The 22,717-nt window shown below is 33.9% G+C and overlaps 1 protein-coding gene across 1 annotated transcript in view; it reads left to right on the top strand.

The window, feature by feature from the left end:
• The first annotated feature begins 5,787 nt into the window (after positions 1-5,787).
• Positions 5,788-22,717, top strand: part of LOC133180310 (angiopoietin-2-like) — a 36,357-nt gene continuing 19,427 nt past the window's right edge. The window contains exons 1-6 of the mRNA XM_061314857.1: positions 5,788-5,850; positions 6,049-6,219; positions 7,399-7,551; positions 9,844-9,972; positions 10,181-10,282; positions 10,413-10,637. Of these exons, the coding sequence (XP_061170841.1) occupies positions 5,788-5,850; positions 6,049-6,219; positions 7,399-7,551; positions 9,844-9,972; positions 10,181-10,282; positions 10,413-10,637 (843 nt within the window). The remainder of the gene's footprint in view (positions 5,851-6,048; positions 6,220-7,398; positions 7,552-9,843; positions 9,973-10,180; positions 10,283-10,412; positions 10,638-22,717) is intronic.

Genomic DNA, 22,717 nt, shown 5'->3' with positions numbered 1-22,717 from the left:
TTAAAAGTCATTGATGTATTTAAAGCGGTTTTAATTTTATGGCGCAAGTCCACGAACTTTTTGATAACCCCTCGTATTTGTTACCAGAAAAAAAAATCATAACCACCGTCCGTATAAAAAAATTATTAGGATAAGTATTATGTACAAGAATATTCCGTAGAAACTAGCTCTATAACAGTGAAAAAATCATCTGTTCTGATTACATGCAGTTTAGATGCCTGCGCATATATATACATTTGTAGCATGCCTTGACAAATCGGTAAATCAGTCTCTTAGGCACCTGGTGCACTTAACGTCTTCAAATTAGGTACATTTTGAAAATTTTTTGTCAGCATTTTTTCACAATCTTTTATGTTTTACAACAGAATAATTTAAATTAATATATATATATATATATATATATATATATATATATATATATATATATATATATATATATATATATATATATATATATATTTAAATTAGAGGTGACGCGAATAATTTCGTTTATATTTGCACATCGATCGAAAATACCCCGTGTGCGGTCGAAGTTACCCAACACGCATATCTTGTAAATCGAACACATTTATTTTATATCATGACGAATAACACATGTAATACAATGTAATCTGAACAATAAAAGGTATTCCGAAGGAAAATGGATCCAGTAAAAGTTGAGCGTAATACTGTACATGTAATAGGCAGTGACATACTTGAACAAATCTAAATGTAAAAAAAAAAATAATCGGTCGAAATTACACCACGGTACTTTGAAAAAACATTCTGATTTTTGTGACTTCTTCTATATCTAGGTAAAATGCTATTTTTAAAATCTGATCTAGTTTGTTAGTTGTTTTTGTATGTGTGTGTGTGTGTGTGTGTGTGTGTATGCGTTTTTTTTTCTTTTAAAAGTGAAATATCGTAGTGTACATAACTAATTAATACCACTATTTTTGTGCCTGGTATTACTCTTCAAATTCACGAAAACCCAGAAGCTTCCGGGGGCTTCGCCCCCTGGGCCCCCACCACGGCTTCGCCCTGGACCCACTGGGGGGCCTTAAGGCCACCCCCAGACCCCCTGCCTGAACGAAGTTATCCACGCCCCCCCCCCCCCCTAATCACAAATCCTGTATCCGCCCATGAAAAGGTTCAAAATTCTAAGAAATTTAAGGGCTCAAATAGGCTTATACTGTTGGCTGGTTCTTTTCACTAAACATTTACATCCCGAATGAAAATGGTTTTAAATAAAATAAATATCATAAACATGTAGGTTAACATGTATAAAAGTATGAATATTTTATATAAAACAAAGCAGGTTGTTTCGCAAAGAAATCAGAAAGAAAAAGATGTCCACGATGGAAGAGTAGATGAAAGGAGCGTGGAACGTGGATCCGATTTTTGTCGAGAGGTGGTTAAAGAAAACATTAAATATAGAAGAGAAATGAAATTTTAAATCATATATTTGTTATTTCTTTTTTTCTCATTTTGTTTTAATATTTTTTACTTTATCATGAATTAATGTGGAGCGGAATACTTTTTTTTTTTTTTACAGAATTCGTATATATTTTGCTATTTCATTTTTGTTTTTATCAATCAATGTATTTTACATATCAAACAATTATCATTTAATGCCATCATATGACCATAGATATTTTTTATTGACTTGAAAAAAAAATTCTCTCAAAAATAGCAGGATCTCAAAAAGTCATGTTAATATGCAATACCAAATACGTTTTTGTGGAACAAATCAATGATGCATGGAATATCACTTATGAACATAAGGTTTTTTGACAATTTTCTTCGTTCTTAGCTCACTTGAGCTAAAGGCTCAAGTGAGCTTTTATGATCAAAATTTGTCCGTTGTCTGTCGTTGTCGTAGTCGTCGTTGTAAACTTTTCACATTTTCATCTTCTTCACAAGAACCACTGGGCCAATTTCAACCAAACGTGCCTCAAAGTATCCTTGGGTAAAGGGGATTCAAGTTTGTTTCAAATGAAGGGCCACGCCTTCTTCCAAGGGGAGGTAATTGCGAATTCGTGAAAAAAATTATGGCATCTTTCAAAAATCTTCTTCTCAAGAACCACTGTGCTAGAAAATATGAAACTTACGAGGAAGCATCCTCAGGTAGTGTAAATTCAAGTTTGGTCAAATCATGACCCCCGGTGGTAGAGTGGGGCCACAGTGAGCGATCAAAGTTTTATATAGGAATACATAGGAAAAATCTTTAAAAATCTTTTAATCAAGAACAGCAAAGCCTTGATTGGTCATATTTATATGGAAGCATCCTCAGGTAGTGTAGATTCAAGTTTGTTCAAATCATGACCCCCAGGGCGTAGGATTGGACCACAGTGGGCGATAGGAATACATAGGGAAAATCTTAAAAAATCTTATTCTCAAGAACAACTAAACCGTGATTGGTCATAATGAAATAAAAGCATCCTCTGCAGGTAATATTGATTCAAATTTGATCAAATCATTATCCCCCCAAGGGTATAGAGGGGCCATAACAGGGGATCATAGTTATACAAAGGAATATAAGGGATAAATCAATAAAATTTCTTCTTAAGAACACCAAAGATATTATTAGTCATGTTTGTTCAAATCAAAACACAGCCTCCCCTCCGAACCACTTTAGAATTTAAGCTTTTCAATACTGAACTGATTTCTTCATTTTTCTAGCCAAAGTGCTCAGGTGAGCGATGCGGTTCATGTGCCTTTTGTTTAAATGTATATTTGGTTGATTGATTCATTGTATGTTGTTTTACTTTTACTTCCCGTTCGAGAATTTTTCAGTCATATAGACACGTTACCATATACCGGTGAAGAGCTTCCAATTTAGACCTTCACTCGGCACTCGGGGCCCTTGAGCAATGAGGATTCTTTATCATGCCAACGCCTAGACACGGGGCCTCGGTTTTTAAGGTCTCATCCGAAAGACTCTCAACTTTCACTTCAAAGTCCTAAGCACTTGGTGAAGGAAAAGATGCCACCTATTTTTTAGGTCACCTGAGTCACTCAGGTGACCTATTGCTATCCGTTTTTGTCTGTCGTCGTCCGTCCTGCGTTAACTTTTGAACATTTTCAACTCCTTCTCTAGAACCGCTCAACCAATTTTAACCAATTTGGCATATAGCATCTTTGGGTGAAGGAGAACAAAAATTGTGAAATTCATGGTCCCTGCACCCCTGGGGCCCCAGGGGTGAGACTAGAACCACCAAATTGATGCAATCTTTAAAAAGCTTCTTCTTTACTCCTGGACATCAAGCAGTCAAACTGTTGGCATGATTGAAATAAGCATAAGGCCCTCTACCAAAATTGTTAAATTCATGGCCCCAGGGTCAGGGGTTCTGGTGCTAGGGCGGGGCTATATAGATCATATAATGAAAGTGCATTATTTCTTTGAAAATCTTTTTCTCTTCTCCTGGGTATTATTTAAACAAACTAAGTGCTTGGTTATGACAAGCAATGATGCCTTTTCCAAAAATTGAAAAATTTATGGCCCTTGGGTCAGGGGTTTTGGTGTTAGGGCGGGGCTCTATTGATTATATAGTGAAAATGCATTAATTCTTTGAAAATCTTCTTCTCTGCTCCTGGGTATTATTTAAACAAACTAAGTGCATGGTTATGATAAGCAATGATGCTTTTTCCAAAATTATGAATTTCCAGGCCCCTTTGTCAGGGTTTCTGGTGTTAGGGCGAGGCTCTATTGATTATATAGTGAAAATACATCAATTCTTTGAAAATCTTCTTCTCTGCTCCGGAATATTATATAAACAAGCTAAGTGCATGGTTATGATACGCATTGATGCCATTTTTTTCAAACTTGTGAATTTCCAGGCCACTGGGTCGGGGTTCTGGTGTTAGGGCGGGCTCTATTGATAATATAGGGAAAATAGTGCATTAATTCTTTGAAAATCTTCTTCTCTGCTCCTGGGTATGATTTAAACAAACTAAGTGTATGGTTATGTTGCACAAGGATGCTTTTTTTCCCAAAATTGTGAAATTCATGGCCCCAGGGTGGGGGGGGGGGTCTATTGATTATATAGTGAAAAAGCATAATTTCTTTGAAAATATTCTCTTCTGCTCCTGGTTATAAAGTAAAGAAACTAAGTGTGTAGTTATGATGAACAAAAGTGCTTCTTCCAGAATTGTAAGTTTAATGGCCTCTAAGTCAGATGTTCTGGTGTGAGGGTGGGGCTCTATTGATGATATAGTGAAAATACATTAATTCTGTTAAATAATCGTATCTGCTCCTTAGTGTTGAGCAGATAAACAAAGTGCATAGTTATGATGAACAATTGTGCTTCTTACAAATTTTTAAATCTTGTGGTCTCCAAGTTTTGGTGTTTCTCGGAGCTGGGGGTTCGGATGGCTTTATTTATTAATAAAGTGAAAATGTGTTAATTCTTTGAAAATCTTCAACTAAGTGCATAGTTCTGATGATGAGGGTACCTCTTCCAAATTTATGAATTTCATGACCCTGGGACATGGGTTTTTGTGTTAGGGTAGGGGTGTGTAGAATCTGTAGTGAAAATGCATTATTTCTTTGAAAATCTTCTCTGCTCCGTTGCATATCGAAGGCAAACAGAATTAAAGATTTAATAAGCAAGGATATTTTTACCAGATTTTTGAACATCAGGACCATTTGGTCAAGTGTTCTGGTCCTAGCCAGGGTTCTATTAATTGATTTTTCCCCTTTGCCATTCACTTTTGATAATTAATCACTGTAAATATAGTATTTGAAAGTTAATAGAATAAGAAAATTATGCAAAAAAAAAATTATTGAATAATACAGAAAGTACTTTCATAGTTTTAATGATCAGGTAGACTTGTAAATAATAAATAAATAAAAATGAGAAAAAAAAATAACTTCAAAGACCAAGAGAGGCCAAGGTGAGAGGTTACAATGTGGGGTTAAAAGTAGTACAGAATAACCAATTGTGTGTTAATAGGCGCATGGTGATAGTGATAAATGGGGGATAGATTAGAATTTAATGTATGAGTTGTTACTGAATACTAGACGAATTATTTCATTGAGTTTGATCATCCTATTTCTCTTGCTTTCGGGCAACAAAGCTTCATCTATCAGTTTATTTAATACTCTATGGATCCTCTAAGTTGTTGCATTATACTCAGGTGACCGTTAAGGCCTTTGGGTCTCTTGTTATTGACTTAGGTCAGTCCCGGCAGTGATTCGAAAACACAACCTTCCGATCACGGAGAGAGCGCTCTACAAGACTGAGCTACCTTACTGGCAAAATGTATATTTGAAGAATGCATTAAATGATAACTATGTTAATATATAAAAGATATTGAATGATAAAAAGAAGTGAAATGGTAAAATATATGTGAATTCTGTAACAAAGTATCCCGCTGGAGATTACAGTTTCATAAAACATGCTTAATATCTCTGCTTTCATGTGACTTTTCCTTGTAATACAGACAAACTTAAGGACTGGATGGAATGAAAAGGGGGATACGACAGAGAGGAGAGTAAAAGAAAAATACTCTGATGGTCAGAATCCGGAAGCAGCATCGATTCTTCCAAGTTGTAGTAGAAACGTAGTCAGTAAAATTTAAAAATTAATATCGTACATTAACCCTATCAAAATCTTTATGGCTGAAAACAAGATTTCTTAAATTTCTACATAAATAAATGGAAAACAGGTAATACAGATCTATAAAAATGCATAATAAAGATGATATGGAAAAAAATTCTAGTAATAAGAAAAGTAAAGCTAATTCAAACAAAATTTAATAATACAAAAAGAATATAATGATAAACGTACGAATGATAAAGGCAATATGGTACCAGATAATGGAAATGAATATGATGTTCCGGTAGGAGAAAGGGTAGAAAAGGCACTAGTATTGATACTACATATTTCAAGGCAACCAAACATTCAATTTTAAGTCTTTCCTCTAGAAAAAAAAGTTGTCGTTCTATAAACATACGAATTAGTAAATACACGTAACTCAGTGCAATTTCAACTTCTAAATGTGTTACTTTAAACATATGTGTATACATTTGCACACATACAATTTATTTATGACTTTTTCGTATAGAGTATCCCAGCTCCTTTGAATGAAAGTTCAGCAATGGGGCAAATGGCGGAGGGCTCTGACGAAGGAAATACATGTATGTACGAAGAAATTTGGGAAGGGGAAGCACGTGCGAGAGGGGCTATACCTAAAAATCAAAATGCCCAATGGAAAGCGGTAGATTCTGCTGATGAGGTTAATCCTTAAAATTTTACATACTAAGATATAATATTCCTTACAAAAGGACCTGAATTCACTTACAACTGATAACAACCTATATATACAAGGAGTATGTTTTTAATCACTCTTGGTTTGCATCTAAATATCTTTTTTTAAACATCAAAAGCCCTTGAAGTGCGTTCAATGTGATACACATGTTCTTTGATATTCGTTTAATAGTAATTGATTCAAAGGTGACTAAAAAATATTTAATAATAATTAATAATTGTAGAGATATTGTTCAGGGTCGTGCTATTGGTTTATCTATACCACTGAGTGATTCTTACCAATGCTTAAAATGATCCAACAGTAATAAAAACAAAAACATATTGCAACCTCCAGTCATGGAGTAAATTCGATACTGGTTTTAAAACAAGAGGTCTATAGGCCACATCGCTCACCCGAGCACCGTGCATAGAAAAAAAAAAACAAAAATCAGTTTAGTATTAAGGAGTTTAAATGCATAAGTGGTCCCCACTTACACCTCAAAGGGGGGAGTAAGATTTGAACAAAAACTAAGGATGTCTACATTGTGGCCCCACCCTACCCCGGGGTCATGATGTGAATTAACTTGAATCTACAGTACCTGAAGATATTGGCCAATCATGGCTTTGCAGTTCTTAAGAAGACGATTTATACATTATAGAATAAAATATGGAATGTTAAAATATATGTGGATTCAGTAACAGAATGTCGAGCTGATGAAATCTGTTTCATAAAACACAAAATTTCTACATAAATTAATGGAAAACAGATACATGTAATACAGATCTATAAAAATACATAATAAAGATGGCATGAAAAAAAAAAATTCTACTTGTTACAAAACAAGGCTAATTCAAAACAAAATTTAATTATACAGAAAGAATATAATGAAAAACGAACAAATGATAAAAACAATATTGTACCAGATAATGGATATGAATGTTATGTTCTCGTAGGAGAAGGAGTAGTTAAGGTACTAGTATTGATATTACATATTTTAAGGCAACCAAGCATTCAAGTCTTTCCTCTAGAAAAAAAAAGGTGTCCTTCTATAAACATGAATTAGTGAATACACATAAATTAGTGCAAATTCAACTTTTAAATGTATTACATTAAACAAACACGTATAAATTTGCACACATACAATTTATTTATGACTTTCTCGTGTAGAGTATCCCAGCTCCTTTGAATGAAAGTTCAGCAATGGGGCAAATGGCGGAGGGCTCTGACGAAGGAAATACATGCATGTACGAAGAAATTGGAGAAGGGGAAGCACGTGCGAGAGGGGCTATACCTAAAAAACCAAATGCCAAAAGGAAAGCGGTAGATTCTGCTGATGAGATTAATCCTTAAAATTATACATACTAAGATATAATATTCCTTACAAAAGGACCTGAATTCACTTACAACTGATGACAACCTATATATACAAGGAGTCTGTTTTTAATCACTCTATTGGTTTGCATTTAAATATCTTTTTTTAAAATGAAAATAAAGATGAAAAGCCCTTGAAGTGCGTTCAAGGTGATACGCTTGTTCTTTGATATTAGTTTAATAGTAATTGATTCAAAGGTGACTAAGGAATTATTTAATGATAATTAATAATTGTAGAAATATTGTTCAGGGTCGTGCTATGGGTTTATTTATACAATTGAGCGATTCTTACCAGTGCTTAAAATGACCCAATAGTAGTAACTACAAAAAAATATTGCAACCTCGAGTCATACTGGTTGTCGTGTTAGCAGATCTACAGTGAAAAATCATAACAAGAGGCCCATGGGCCACATCGCTCTCCTGAGCATTATGGATAGGGAACAGAAGCAAAAATCAGTTCAGTATTGAATAGTTTAAATGCATAACTGGTCCCGACCTACACCTGAACGTGAGGTATGATTTGCTTACAATTTGGTCCAACCCTACCCCGGGGTTATGATTTGAACAAACTTGAAACTACTCTACCCGAAGACATAAACCAATCATGGCATTGCAATTTTTTAGAAGATTTTTCCTATATACTCTAATGTAAAAGTTTGCTCGTCTATTGTGGCCCCGTCCTACCTCGAGGGTCATATTTAGAACACATTTGCATCTACACTGCATAGGAATGCTTCTATATAAATATGACCAATCTTGACTTTGCTTTTCTTCAGTAGAAGATATTCAAGAGATTTATCCTATATATTCCTATGTAAAACTTTGATCGTTCATTGTGGCCCCTCCCTACCCCCGGGGGTCGTGATTTCAACAAAATTACACTACCTACCTGAAGATATTCCCACAGAAGTTTCATATTTCCTGGTTCAGTTGTTTTTGAGAAGATTTTCAAAGGATGCCATTCATTTTTCACTAATTTGTCATTAGCTCCCCTTGGAAGATGGCGTGGCCCCTCATTTAAAAAAAAAGGAATCCCCTTAACTCACGGATACTTTGTGGCAAGTTGGTGGAAATTAGCCCAGTGGTTCTTTCATAGAAGAAGTCGAAAATGTGAAAAGTTTACAGACAGACGGACGCCGGGAAAAATGTGTTCAGTAAAGCTCACTTGAGGCTTCGGCTCAGGTTAGCTAAAAAAAAGGCGACATCGCATCATTTGAAATATGAAGTACACACACTATACCCATTTTCAACTACCAAAAATCATGAGAAGCTAGCTTTAACATTTTGTAGCTTTTGTACGGAACAAATTCAATGTCACCAGTTATTGTTTAAGGACATACGCAAAGTAATTATGAGGCTCACTTACTTATTCCGTTAAATTTAAGAATTCCAATAATTGAAGGACCTTTTTCTAACTTTAATAGTGCCTTATTATCATGTATATCTCTTCTAAATCAAATTTTGAGGAAATACCAACTATAACTTGAATGTTATTTCGTTATTTTTCACAAACATTTTTTGTTGAAAAACCCCTGGTAATGAATGCTAACATTCTGTGTAAGATTATCTATGGGTACTATGATTGTAAATCAAGAATATTTTGAAATATTATCAGTGGAAAACCTACAATGTAAAGTATGTGTACATTGCGTTTGATATAAAAGAAGGATAATCTTCATTTTTTTTATTTTGTAGTAGATAGTTTTATGGCCATGTATGTTAATATTTGGCGTCTCTTCAAAATGTCCTTCAGTTTTGAAATTTGCCTCAGGATTTTATGCATTTCAAAAAAAAAGTTTGTAAACAAAGAATTAATTTTTATCAAAGCATCAAAAGCAATGACACCCGACAAAGGACCTAGTTGAAACACCATCCTAGTTTAAAGGTTTCCTGGTATGAGCATATGCCATAATATATTCACAGAGGTTTTGTGTAGGATCTCAAAAACTCAAGTTTATATGCAAACATATCAATATACGTTTTTGTCCTACAAATATATCCTATATAGAATTTATGTGTTATGAAGGTTTTGTTTTTGTCATTTGGCATCACTCCTCAAAACCATACCTGAAGAGTACATTAAATAATAACTATTTTAATACATATAAAATAATACATTAGAGAATAAAATATGAATGTTGAAATATACGTGTATTCAGTAACAAAGAGTCGAGCTGCTGATAACTGATTCATAAAACATGCTTAGTATCTCTGTTGATATGTGACTTTTCTTTAATACAGACAAAGTTAAAGACTGGATGGAATGAGAAGTGGCACACGACAGACAGGAGAGTAAAAGATGAATACGCTGAAGATCGGATTCCAGAAGCAGCATCGATTCGGGATATTCCCAGTTGTAGTAGAGAAGAAGTCAGTCTAGGGGATGTGGAGGAGATATTTAATAATATTTAAAATTAAATCCCTATCCCTATTAAAATCTTTACAATTGAAAGTAAAAACCCCTACATTGTTAAAAATAAGTAATACAGATTTATATAAATACATAATAAAGATGGTATGGGGAAATATCTATGTTTTAACAATGTAAAGCTCATTCAATCAAAATTTAATTAAACAGACAGGAGAATGCTATCAACGCAGGAAAGATAAAAACAGAAGTGTATCAAATAATGCAAATGGAAATGGTGCTCTTAAAGAAGAGAGAGTACTTCAGGTACAGGTATGATCCTTCAGATTTTTAAGCAACTAATTATTCAACTTCAAAATGTTCTAGCGGGAAAAAAAGTGTTACTATAAACATACATGAATATATTCGCACTTACAAAACTTATTTCTGAGTTTTTATGTAGGGCGCTGCGGCTCCTTTGAATGGTCATTTACAAAATGGACGAAACAATGAGCACGCTGACGACGAAAATGTATATGAGAATATTTGGGAGGAAGAAGTTGATAATGAAAGGGTTTTGCGTGCAGAAGCCAATGCCCAGCAGGAAATTGGACATGAAGTTGATAATGAGAGGGTTTTGCGTGAAGAAGCCAATGCCCAGCAGGAAATTGGAAATGTTGCTCTAGAGGTTAATATAAATATATATATATATATATATATATATATATATATATATATATATATATATATATATATATATATATATATATATACATATTTACATTTGCAAATGCTTTCCTTTATATAACGCTTTTGAAAGCAATGTGTATCTATATCCGTATAAACACGGGTTCTTCGCGTCATAAACGTTCGACGTAATTTCTCAGTGACGTCATAAAGGGTCGACGCGCAATCAATGGATCAAATACGTGCCGTTGAGTTTGAAAAATAAAACATTTCACGCGTTAAAGATTATAATCAGGAAAATACAAAATATGAATAAGTCATAAATGTAAATATAAGTAATACTGTATCATTTTTAAACATCTATCGGGATATAAATACGGGTTGGTATTAACATTTGCAAATGTCTTTCATTATATGACAATACGAATCAAATTGACGTTCAATTTTCAATGACATGCAGTTGGTCATGTGAACAGACTTTCTTGCGTATAGAAAGCAAACTATGCGCGCATTTGGAAAGGTCTGACTGTGACGTCACATGACGTCGTTGGAACGTTATGTTGCATTTTCATAACGAAGTTTAAATAGAGCGTATTTTTTTCTTTTTAAAACGAATAAAAGTATAAAATATAAATATAAGAAATAAAACGTAACTTTTTTAGAGTTTCATTGAGATACAGTTGTATGACACGAAGTTGGTACGTGATCAAATCTATTATAACGCCCTTTGGGCGTTATAGGATTTGATCACGTGACCGACTATATATATATATATATATATATATATATATATATATATATATATATATATATATATATATATATATGTGGGTGGGTGGGTGTGCGTGTGTATTCCATCTTCTTTTATGATAGTCATCTAGAGCGAGAGAGATGACAAATTACGTTTGAAACCCGGATGTAAGCTGCCATCAATCGGCAATCCTCGGCTGACTCTGCTACGCTCCATTACATTTAGAGTCCGAGGCACGAGTCACCTGATTAGCTTCAAGTGGCCATTGATAACCTGCACAGCTAGGATAAGGCTCTCCGTAAAATTTCAAACTAACTTCTCTTAACTACCTAGATATGACGTCATAGTGGCATATGACGTCAAGTCACTGCATACTTGAGCTGAAATGACGGGGAAAATGTCATAACTCTTACATTTTTTTTACATGACGTGTAAAGATTTTTTTAGCGTTGTTGTTTGATTCAAGTGTCATGATTGTTCTTTAAGCTTTAGTGTGCTATTATGATGTTGAACCTTTGCAATTTAATATCGTTATTCTTTAAATTGTCCGATATACATATATTCAAACAATAACAAAAATTGAATGTGAAACGCTCCCCCTTACATGTACACGTCCCTGGACAGAGTTGGAATTTATAAATCATGTATATATTTGACTGACACAAGTGATTAATAACGATAATGAAGATATTCTGTGTGAATCTACTAGAGAAGTATGTCTGACCGAATTTTGCTAATGGATTGTATTTAATTTATCCTATTTTGTATAAGTTGCTATATAGAGTGGAAAATTTTCCCTTGTATCTGGGTAAGTTGAATTTCTCGTGGAAAATTTTCTCAAGAAGTAAAATTCAAAGTTGCCCCCAGCACTTTATACGTACAGACCCTGAAACGCGCTATATGTACTACCCCACACGCACGCTGCACGAACGGTACACGCTCGCTACACGGTTTGCACGAAACGCTACACGGTTAATACGAAACACTTTACACGAAAGGCTGCACGGTTTACATGAAAGCTTGCACGAGACGCTTTGTACACGTTTATCACACGCTTTGGCCTCGATCTGGATTTTCTATTCGGAATCTCTCGGACTTTATCTAAATTATCACGGATTAATAAAAGATTAATTAAGACTTGCAATCATTTAGATTAAGTAAAGAGTAAAACTCGCTTCACCAGTACTATATTCACAGATAAAATACTCAATGTTCAGTTGTAATTAATTAATAGTTGTCATTGAGTATGTGACCCGCCCGGTGAAATGCCTATCATCGTCTATGTACAAATCTTTTTCACTATACTCTAAATTACGCACTGAAAAAAAAATATTCTTGGAATTCATAATCTTTTACAGAATTCCATGATTTTACAATTATAGTTTGATATTAAAAAGTCTTTTTATTACTGACAAATAAACTCAGTTATTGGTGTGGGAAAAAAAAGGTTAAATTGCGTATGATTTCTGTAAACGGATTGATTTTCTTTTCCCTTCTTTTTTTAATTTAATAATTGATTGATTTATTCATTTTTTTTTTTTTTTTGATTTAGTAAATAAATAATTTTATTCGATTAAATTAGGATCTTTTTATAATTTGCAAACTTTAAGGTAATATGTACACTGCATCACACAAGAACATTATGCAGGAAAGGGGGGGGGGGGGTTAGATTACCGAGATCTTACTTCTGTACATGGCTAAATATAACTGGCACTTGTTTCAGTAAGTATACCATTGGGAAAAAATATTATAGAAACAAATGCCCGTTCTAAGAAAAAAAAAGGATATCCATATCTCCAGCGGGACCCGATACATATTATTCATTAACTGCACTTTATTCAGAATTATAAATATATCGTTTCATTACGGAGTTAAACTTTGATTTAACATTTAGATTTAATATGGCAGAGAAGTCGGGGGGGGGGGGGGCAGGATAGGTATTGTAATTCTTTATTTCTCTTTTGAGGCATTGAGTTTATCAAATAAAAACAATATACCCACCACCTTGTAAAATCCTTGATCTCAAACCCCGTCTAGACAAAAAAAATGTAATCAATAGTGGCGGCTCTTAACAATACATTCAATATACATGTATACATGACCAATGAAAGCTAAAAAATTATGTTCAAGAATGATTAATAAAACAACTACTATAAAATTATTAAGGATTTATTTCTTTATAATTTTTATTCACGAATAGACCGGCAAATTAATTCACTCTTTACAGATTATCGGATAAATTTAAAAAATAAAATCCACGGGTATTTATTTATACCCATTAAATACTAATAAAACAATTTAACTTCACGAATTAAAAAATCAATCGCTATTGTCGGTTGTCATCCTAGCCATGATTGACAAGAGCTAATACATGTAGCAGGACACGTTTTCAGTTCCCGGCACGCGTAGCCCGTGATCGCTGTTGTAAATGACCTTGATCAGAGTCGTAAGAAGAGTGTTGGAAGTGTAAAGAAGATTCCAAAATATTTTTAAGGGTAAGGGGTGCATCGGGCGCACCCCGAAAAAAGCAATAATTTTCTTTAAAAACAAAATTATCTATAAAAAACTTGTTTACAACGAAAACTCAAAGTTTGCCCCCCCCCCCCCGGAAATATTTAAACCTGTATTTTCCGATGCATGTGAATTATAATTCATTTATATGGCAATTATTAATCAACCAATTTAATCCATAAAAAGACTATAAATGACTAATCGTTTCAAAATTATTTGTAAGAAAATTATGTTCGTTTATAAAGAAAAAAAAATTATTGTGCTCCCCGGCCTAGAATTCCCATATTTCACATTTATAGCAACGCACTAAATTTTGTATTTTATTTTTCACGCCTGTCTTATCTATCTATTATTTTGTATTAATCCCCCAAATGTTCTTGTAATCTCTATATACAATAATTGTAAAATGGTGAAGAGATTCAAATTAATGAATGAAAAGAATTCCTGATGAATTTTCTTTAAAAAAAAATGTTCAGTATTGCTCCCTATAAAAATGTATTGAATCAAATACCTTAAAATTGATTTGCATATAATAATTACTTTGAACACATTTTCTTTCCATCTTTATTTAAATAAAAAAGAACGAAAATCAAACAAATATGTAATACAATACCGAGTATTTTTATTTTGTTGTTTCCGTATTTTTTTTTCTCTTTTGAAATACCACCGGTATGATAGATCCGAATAATATTGGTTACAAAAACACAGAATGACATTTTGATCCATCAATAGCCATATTTAAAATAAAGTGACTTCCGAATGAATCCTACACGTTTCTCACAAGATTCTTGCACGAAAGTCGCACGTTTCTCACACGGTTCTTGCACGAAAGTCTCACGTTTCTCACACGCTTCTCGCACACTCGCTATACGGGTTTGCACGAAACGCTTTGGAGCTTACACGAAACGCTACACGGTTTACACGAAACGCTACACGGTTTGCACAAAACGAAAAGCGCACAAAAGTCACACGCTTTTTTGGGGTAGTAGCACGCTTCAGGGTCTGTACCAAAGATCACGATGAATTGACTTATGTGATATTTTTTCTCAATAATGGTGTTTGCACTTGTGCCAATGCGATTTTTGTGCAAAATTTAGATATTTATAAGTGTCTGTCACGTGATCAACAAAGTCATGTGACATCACAAAAATGCATTATTATAATACCTGATCACACTCTCATCACAAGTTGACTGCAAATTCATACATAGATTACAAATTGAAATTAAAATCTAACTCAAAATCAAATTTATATATTAATGCATATTTAGCCTTCGGACAGCCTTGTTACAACGCAAAATGTAACAACAACGCAAAATGTAATAAACCGGGATTATTGCATTTTCCATTATTACATTTTGCGTCGATATCAACGCAGAATGTAATAACGCAAAATGTAAAAACAGATTTTTTTTAGGATTATTACATGTTGCGTCGAGATCAACGCAAAATGTAATAACGCAAAATGCAATAACACGATTTTTTTTATTATTACATTTTGCGTCGATATTAATAAAAATGCAACAACGCAAAATGTAATAACACTCTGTTTGGTCAGTCAGGTGGAGAATAATATTCGATTGATAGTGGATGAAGAAAATAAACGGAAAGAAAAAAAATAATAAACATATACTTATTCTTACATTAGATCTGATTTCATTATATATTGATTTCATTAGCCATTTAAAATCAGTTGATATTCAAATCATAAGTATTGCAAATTATAGACATGCGTGTGAGGGGGGGGGGGGTTATATCGTTGATCAGTGTATTAGTTTGCTATTTGATGGGCACATGCATGAAATTAGAAAAGAAATCTATTTATTTTTATTGGCAGGTGTAAATATAGCGGAAGGGGGTTTCTTGACAATTAAGATTTCATACATGTACTTTGTAAAATGTTAGAAACAGAGTTATACTGTTTTAGAAATCATGTGCATTGCAGACCAGCAAAAATAAAATTTTCTCTCTCACTTCAATTATAAAATGGATAGTTTCTGCATGCGCATAAAAATACATGTACTATGATCAACATACAAAGTAACCCCTATCCCCCGCTTCTCTTCGCCAGACACACATTTCTAATTTGCTAACCAATGTACACATGCACGTCGTACATGCATATCAAGAGCTTTAAATGGACTCATGGTCAAACTTTGGTAATTAAGAATGTCAGTGATGGATATACAATACAGACTGATTTATAAATACGCATGTCAATCAAAGTTAAGTTAATGTTTTATAATTATTCAAGAAAAATGTAAGAAAATCTACATTTAGATTTAGTAATGTCCGTACAACCCGTAAGATCTGTCTCATAGCCATAGGTCTGTATGTCTATTTAGTAAAGCTAGTTTCTCCATTGTTATAAACAGTACCAGTGCAACATTCATATTGTCCAGACATTTTACTATCATTTCTAATTGTGATGTCCAAAAATAAATTATAGCACTTGGTGGGATTTCTTAGCAGTATTACAGGGTCTCATGTTGAACTCACAAACATCTCTTTTTTTTAAGATATGAGGTCGTAAAAGTCAGAATCCCATGGGAGAATGGTGGGACAACTATCCAACCTTCCTTCTATGGGAGAAAAGGTGTCAGATGGGAAATTTTCTCCTATTGGGATTTTTTTCTCCCACAAATTTGCTCAAATGGGATAAATAACACTTATATTGACGATGAGTCATTTTCTCCCATACATTGTCAAACATGGGATATATCCCATAGATTATGATGAGTGAGATATCATTATCATAATCTATGGGATATACCCCATGTTTAACAATGTATGGGGGAAAATGACTCAATATCCATGGGATTTATCCCATTTGAGCAAATCTGTGGGAGAAAAAATCAAAATGGGAGAACATATCCTATCTAACACTGTGGGTGTTGAAGTTAGGACTAAAAATCCCACCATTCTCCCATGGGATTCTGACTTTTAGGACTTCATATCTTTTAAAAAAGAGATATTTGAGAGTTCAACATGAGACCCGTAGATACTGGTAAGAAATTCCATCAAGTGCTATAATTCATTTTTGGACATCACAATTATAAATGGTAGTAAAAAGTCTGGACAATGTCGTGTCAGGAGTTAAATGTCGACTGTTATGTTTAAATCAATTTTGTGATGTTTTGCGTTGAACACAATACCAAAGAACTATATTTTGTTTTATTACATTTTGCGTTGTCCTCAACGCAAAAATTAATTAACGCGAAATGTAACAACCAAAAAGTGCATTACATTTTACGTTAATCCCAACGTAAATGTAATAATCCAAAAATAATGTTATTACATTTTGCGTTATTACACTTTGCGTTGTAACACAGCCTTAGCAAAGCTGCGTGGTGGTCTGGCTAATGTGATTTTATGATGACCCGATTTTCTAAATAAAGAGGTGTAATGAATACAGGCCATCATAAAGAAAAAAATGCACAGGAAATATAAAGAGTCAGACACACAGGATCGCTTGGGTGGTGGTGGGTTTTCAAAATACATGTAGTCATCCAAAAGGTATTGTGTAAATGAAGGTCAGCGCGTGTGTATCAAAATAAATTCACTAAACATGGCATCGAGTATATCAGTCAAGGCGTGGATAAAGGATTTACAGAAAAAACAACATCAAAGAGAAAACAAATAAATACATGTACTCGCATAAAATGCATATATACAACTGATATGAATTGATGACGAAAACTTTACTGTTAGGTGTACTTAAGTCATTCCATAACTTGCTGCCATTTTTAAAATAAAACAAATCTTATTCAGCGAATATACATGTATATTTCGAGGGGGGGGGGGGGGAGAAAGAAATTTTAAAAATTAAAAGGCATAAGCTGAGCGAAGACATAAATGTATCTGATTTAAGAAACTACACGCCTTGGAAGAAAGATCACAAAGAATCATTGTGAGTTTTTTTTTTTCACGCATGCCTGCACTTTATTTTTTTTTCTTTAAAAAATAAATGTCAGAAATACAATATTGTTACCCCTGCATAAAAGACGCACGTTCTTTACCTGACTCACAATTTAAGGATTTATAATAAAAACACTTAAAATCATTTTCTTTATGTAATTTTAAATTGTTATGGAAAGTAAATGATCGATAAAACAAAGAAAGACCCTAGATAAAACATGGTAGTAAGATGAAAATTAGTTAACTTAGACTAGGCAAGATAAAAAAAAATAATAAAACTGACACAAAGGTAGTTGTATTCATAAGTTAGTTCTGGATGGAAGTTGAGGTTGCAAGAGATTACACATTGGTTCCTTGATGTTGTGCTAGAATTTTACATTCACAGGGCATTTCCACGCTTGAACAAGTGTTTTTGGTTCTTGCGGAATGTTCCATGTGCTTCAAGCTCTCGAAGTTCCAATGGCAGATTATTCCACAATTATGCACCTAGTGGGTTTATGGCTCTTGCACCGTATTTGTTTAAAGATTTCTTTACTACCAGTTTCCATTTGTCAGATGATGATCTCAATGGAATATTATCATGTTTATGTATGTAAATATTTGAATATTATCACGTTTATGCATGTAGTTATTTGAGGTTTTCTTGACAAAAAAATATCTAAATATCCATCGAGATTTTATACATTCCAATAGCATGTTTGTAAACAATGAATTAAATAAAGTTGAACATTTATTACCGAAATACCTCGAATGACACAACATGCTTTTCTTCCATGAAACGTCCAATTCTGTTGAAATTTCAATTAATCTAATAATGCTCAAATTGTGTCCCACCGACTTTATTATTCAGTGCGATTTGAGGTATTTTCAAAATTGTATCACTATGAGAATTTTACACTGTATACGGGCTAATTTCGCCTAATTATTTTCGCGCTTTTACACTTTTTAAAAAGGATAATAGTGCCTTCTGTGAATTCGCCCCGTTTAAAATTTGCCAACTTGCGATGAGAGTGAAAATTAAAAAAAGGGGGAGGCGAAAATTTATCGGTATATAGCTGGCTATTATTTTAAAATTCATCTTCATGCTTATTTTTAACTGTATTGAAATTCACACAGATTTACATATACAAGGGAAAAAAATATGCAAATTGTATTTTTCCTAATCTCATACTTTAGGACAATACTAGTCATCGAAAAGTACTACTTTCAACGAAGAAAAGAATGATAATCATAATCACCATCATTGTGCTATTGGCCATCTCCACTACGTTTATTGCATTGTTCATAGAAAAGATGAAAAATACAGGTTAGTTATTAACTTGATCTTATTTCCCTTTATCTTTTGACTTTACCATAACAGAAATAGTTGAACTTCTTGTTAGACATCTCCAATAAGGAAAACAATTTTGAACGTTTCATTTTAATATCTAGACATCTGTTTCCGAATTGTTTTTAAAAACATATAAATAAAATAACAAGAGGCCCAAGGGCCTAAACGGTCACCTGAGTATAATACAACAAAATAGAGGATCCATAGAGTATAAAATGAGCTGAAAGGTGAAGCTTTGTTGCCCAAAAGCAAGAAAAATAAGGTGATCAGGATCAACAAAACAATTAACAGTTCATAAATTAGGTTCTAATCTGTTCCCCATTTATCACTATCACCATACAGTATATTACCAAACTATCAGTTCTTCTGTACTATTCCTTGTTGAAATCTCTTACATTGGCCTCTTCCTTATTAAAACTTTTTACTCTTTTTGCCCCTGATATGCCCAGGTGCAGAGAAGATTTTTAAAGATATAATGCATTTTTATTACAGATTCACTATATTTTCAATAGAGCCCCCCCCCCCCCCCCCCAAGCGAGAAACACCAGAGCCTCTCATCCAGGGACCAGAAGTTTGCTCATCATAAGTAATCACTTTGTTTATCTGCTTAACACTAAGAGCAAACAGGATTATTTAATAGAATTAATGCATTTTCACTACCGGTATATTATCAAGAGTCCCACCCTTAAACCAGCACATCTGACCCAGGGGTCATGCAATTCACTACTCTGGAAAAGGCACTCTTGTTCATCATAACTATACACTTAGCTTCTTTGCTTTTTAACCAGGAGCAGAAAAGAATATTTTCAAAGAAGTTTTACTTTTTCACTATATAATCAATAGAGCCCCCCCCTCCTTTTCACCAGTACCCTTGACCCTGGGGCCATGAAATTCACAATTTTGGAAGAGGCATCCTTGCTTATCATAACTATGTATTTAATTTGATTAAATAATACCCAGGAGTAGAGAAGAAGAATTTCAAAGAAATAATCACTATGTGATCTATATAGCCGCGCCCTAGCACCAGAACCCCTGACCCTGGGGCTATGAATTTCACAATTTTGGTAGAGGCACTCTTGCTTATCATAACTATGTATTTAATTTGTTTAAATAATACCCAGGAGTAGAGAAGAAGATTTTCAAAGAAATAATGCACTCACACTATATGATCTATATAGCCCCGCCCTAGCACCAGAGCCCCTGACCCTGGGGCTATGAATTTCACAATTTTGGTAGAGTCACCCTTGCTTATCATAAATATGTATTCAATTTGTTTTAATAATACCCAGGAGGAGAGAAGATTCTCAAAGAAATTATGCACTTTCACTATATGATCTATATAGCCCCGCCCTAGCACAAGAACCCCTGACCCTGGGGCCGTGAATTTCACAATTTTGGTAGAGGGCTCAATGCTTATTACAATCATGCCAACAGTTTGACTGCTTGATGTCCAGGAGTAAAGAAGAAGATTTTTAAAGATAGCACTAATTTGATGGTTTTAGCCCAACACTTCAGGCCCCAGGGGGGCAGGGACCACGAAATTTACAATTTTAGTACCCCTTCTTCCATTGATGCTATATGCCAAAATTGGTTGAAATTGGTTGAGGGGTTCAAGAGAAGAAGCTGAAAATGTTCAAAAGTATACGACCGACGGACGACGACGGACGAAAACAGATAGCAATAGGTCACCTGAGTGACTCAGGTGACCTAAAAAAGGCAACAAGATTCTGATTTCTAGAAAAAAAATAATGCATGCTTGATTTCATACTATAAATAATTAGAATGAATTAAGCCTGATATAGGCGATTAATTTTGATCGCAGGAACTCATGTATCTTGAAGAATGAACGCATAAATGTCAGAAACTACATGACATTTTGCAAAATTGGGTCACAAACATGCCCCATTTATATGTTATTAAAATGTTATTAAGGCAGTCAATTTGAAAGAGATGTGATTTTCGACAATCTTGATATAATCATTTTGTTGCAGATTCCAGTTTATCAAACACTTTGATGGAACTTAATAAGTGTCCAAAGCAACAACAAGAACCGCCAAATGAAGACATAAATAAAATTGGTAACGACAATGATCCAAAACTCTCCTGAGAGAATGTTATATATGTATGCACATGTATGTATGTAAATTTTTATATATACATTTCAGGTAGCCGAGGTAAACGATTCCTCATAGCTTTTATACAGAACCCAAACAGTACTAAGAGGACTATACTTGTGATATCGGAAGGAAATTTCACCCTAAGTGTCCATTACTATAATACTGGTTTTGATTTGAACATAACAACTTCCAGAGAAGGAAACAAAACAATTAAAATTATAAATATTCATATTTCAAGAGTATCCCCTTTCCTTACCATAGGTTACGATGCAATACTCTTAGAAACTACTGAAGTCGCAACAGTTTTAGTCATTGATAAAGATGGTTCAACGACAGACAGTACAACAATTATACCTACCGAAAAACTCTCAGCAAATTACCTTATCGCTACTGCTTCGTCCTACAATCATAACATTGATTCTGGTAGTCATTTTGTAATTACTCCGGTCAATAACAATACCTTCGTAGCAATGCAATTTGCGATTGATAAGAAGAATTCAAGTATAAGAATACTGAATCAATTTTTTAGAAATGGTGAAACATTTACGATTAAACTGAATAAATTGCAAACATTTCATGTAGTGCATGAAGCAGATTTATCAGGAACTACTATTAATGCTTCAAAACCAGTTGCTGTTTTCGTTGGGAATCGATGCAGTCCAATAGGCTATCAAGGAAGATGTAGCAAACTTATGGAGCAAGCCGTTCCGGTGGAAAGATTAGATAATACTTACATAGTGCCTCCAAATATGCATGGACACTCCACATTAGTAAGCATGATCTCTCCATATATGACACAAGTTAAATATACAGTTGGAGGGATCATTACGAATACACTCATGCTTCAAAAAAGACACGTTGAGTTTGCTATTCGTAAAAATGAGATTGCTGTAATTGAATCAAATATGCCTTTGTTGGTAAGTAGCTTTACCACAGGCACCGGTAACGTCTATGGTGGCCCATATATGGTAACAATACCTGGGATTAATCAGTACCTTGATGAATATCAAGTGATTTTACCGAACGGATTCAATGCTAGTTTCACAACTATGATTTCGCAAAATATGTCTTTATCGAATTTTCGACTGAATGGTATAAATATTGAAAAAGAAAAAATAATATTTAACACCGCTGTTTTACTCCGAAAAATTTCATATAGGGTCGTAATATTGGAAGTTCCAAGTGGCATCATTGAAATGAAAACAACGGACAAATCCCGATTTGGATTGATTGTCTATGGACAACGCCCCCATGATGGTCATGGGTTTGCTGGTAATGCTTTGTTGGAAATACCACATAGTTGCACTGCTTGATATAAAGATGGTCATGCCAAAATCCAGATTTTGAGAAAGGAAACAATTCCCCTTTTTGCAAAAGTAGAGATCTCATGGATAAGTTATTGATAATTCAGCATGTGATTCGATGGAAAGTAACGCTTTTGTACCCATTTAATAG

Source organism: Saccostrea echinata, unplaced genomic scaffold, assembly GCF_033153115.1.
Source record: "Saccostrea echinata isolate AGI-Se365-2 ecotype Australia unplaced genomic scaffold, CSIRO_AGI_Sech_v1 ptg000006l, whole genome shotgun sequence".
NCBI lineage: Eukaryota > Metazoa > Mollusca > Bivalvia > Ostreida > Ostreidae > Saccostrea > Saccostrea echinata.
Note: the sequence above shows the minus strand (reverse complement) of the source record. Positions and strands in the feature narration are given on the sequence as shown.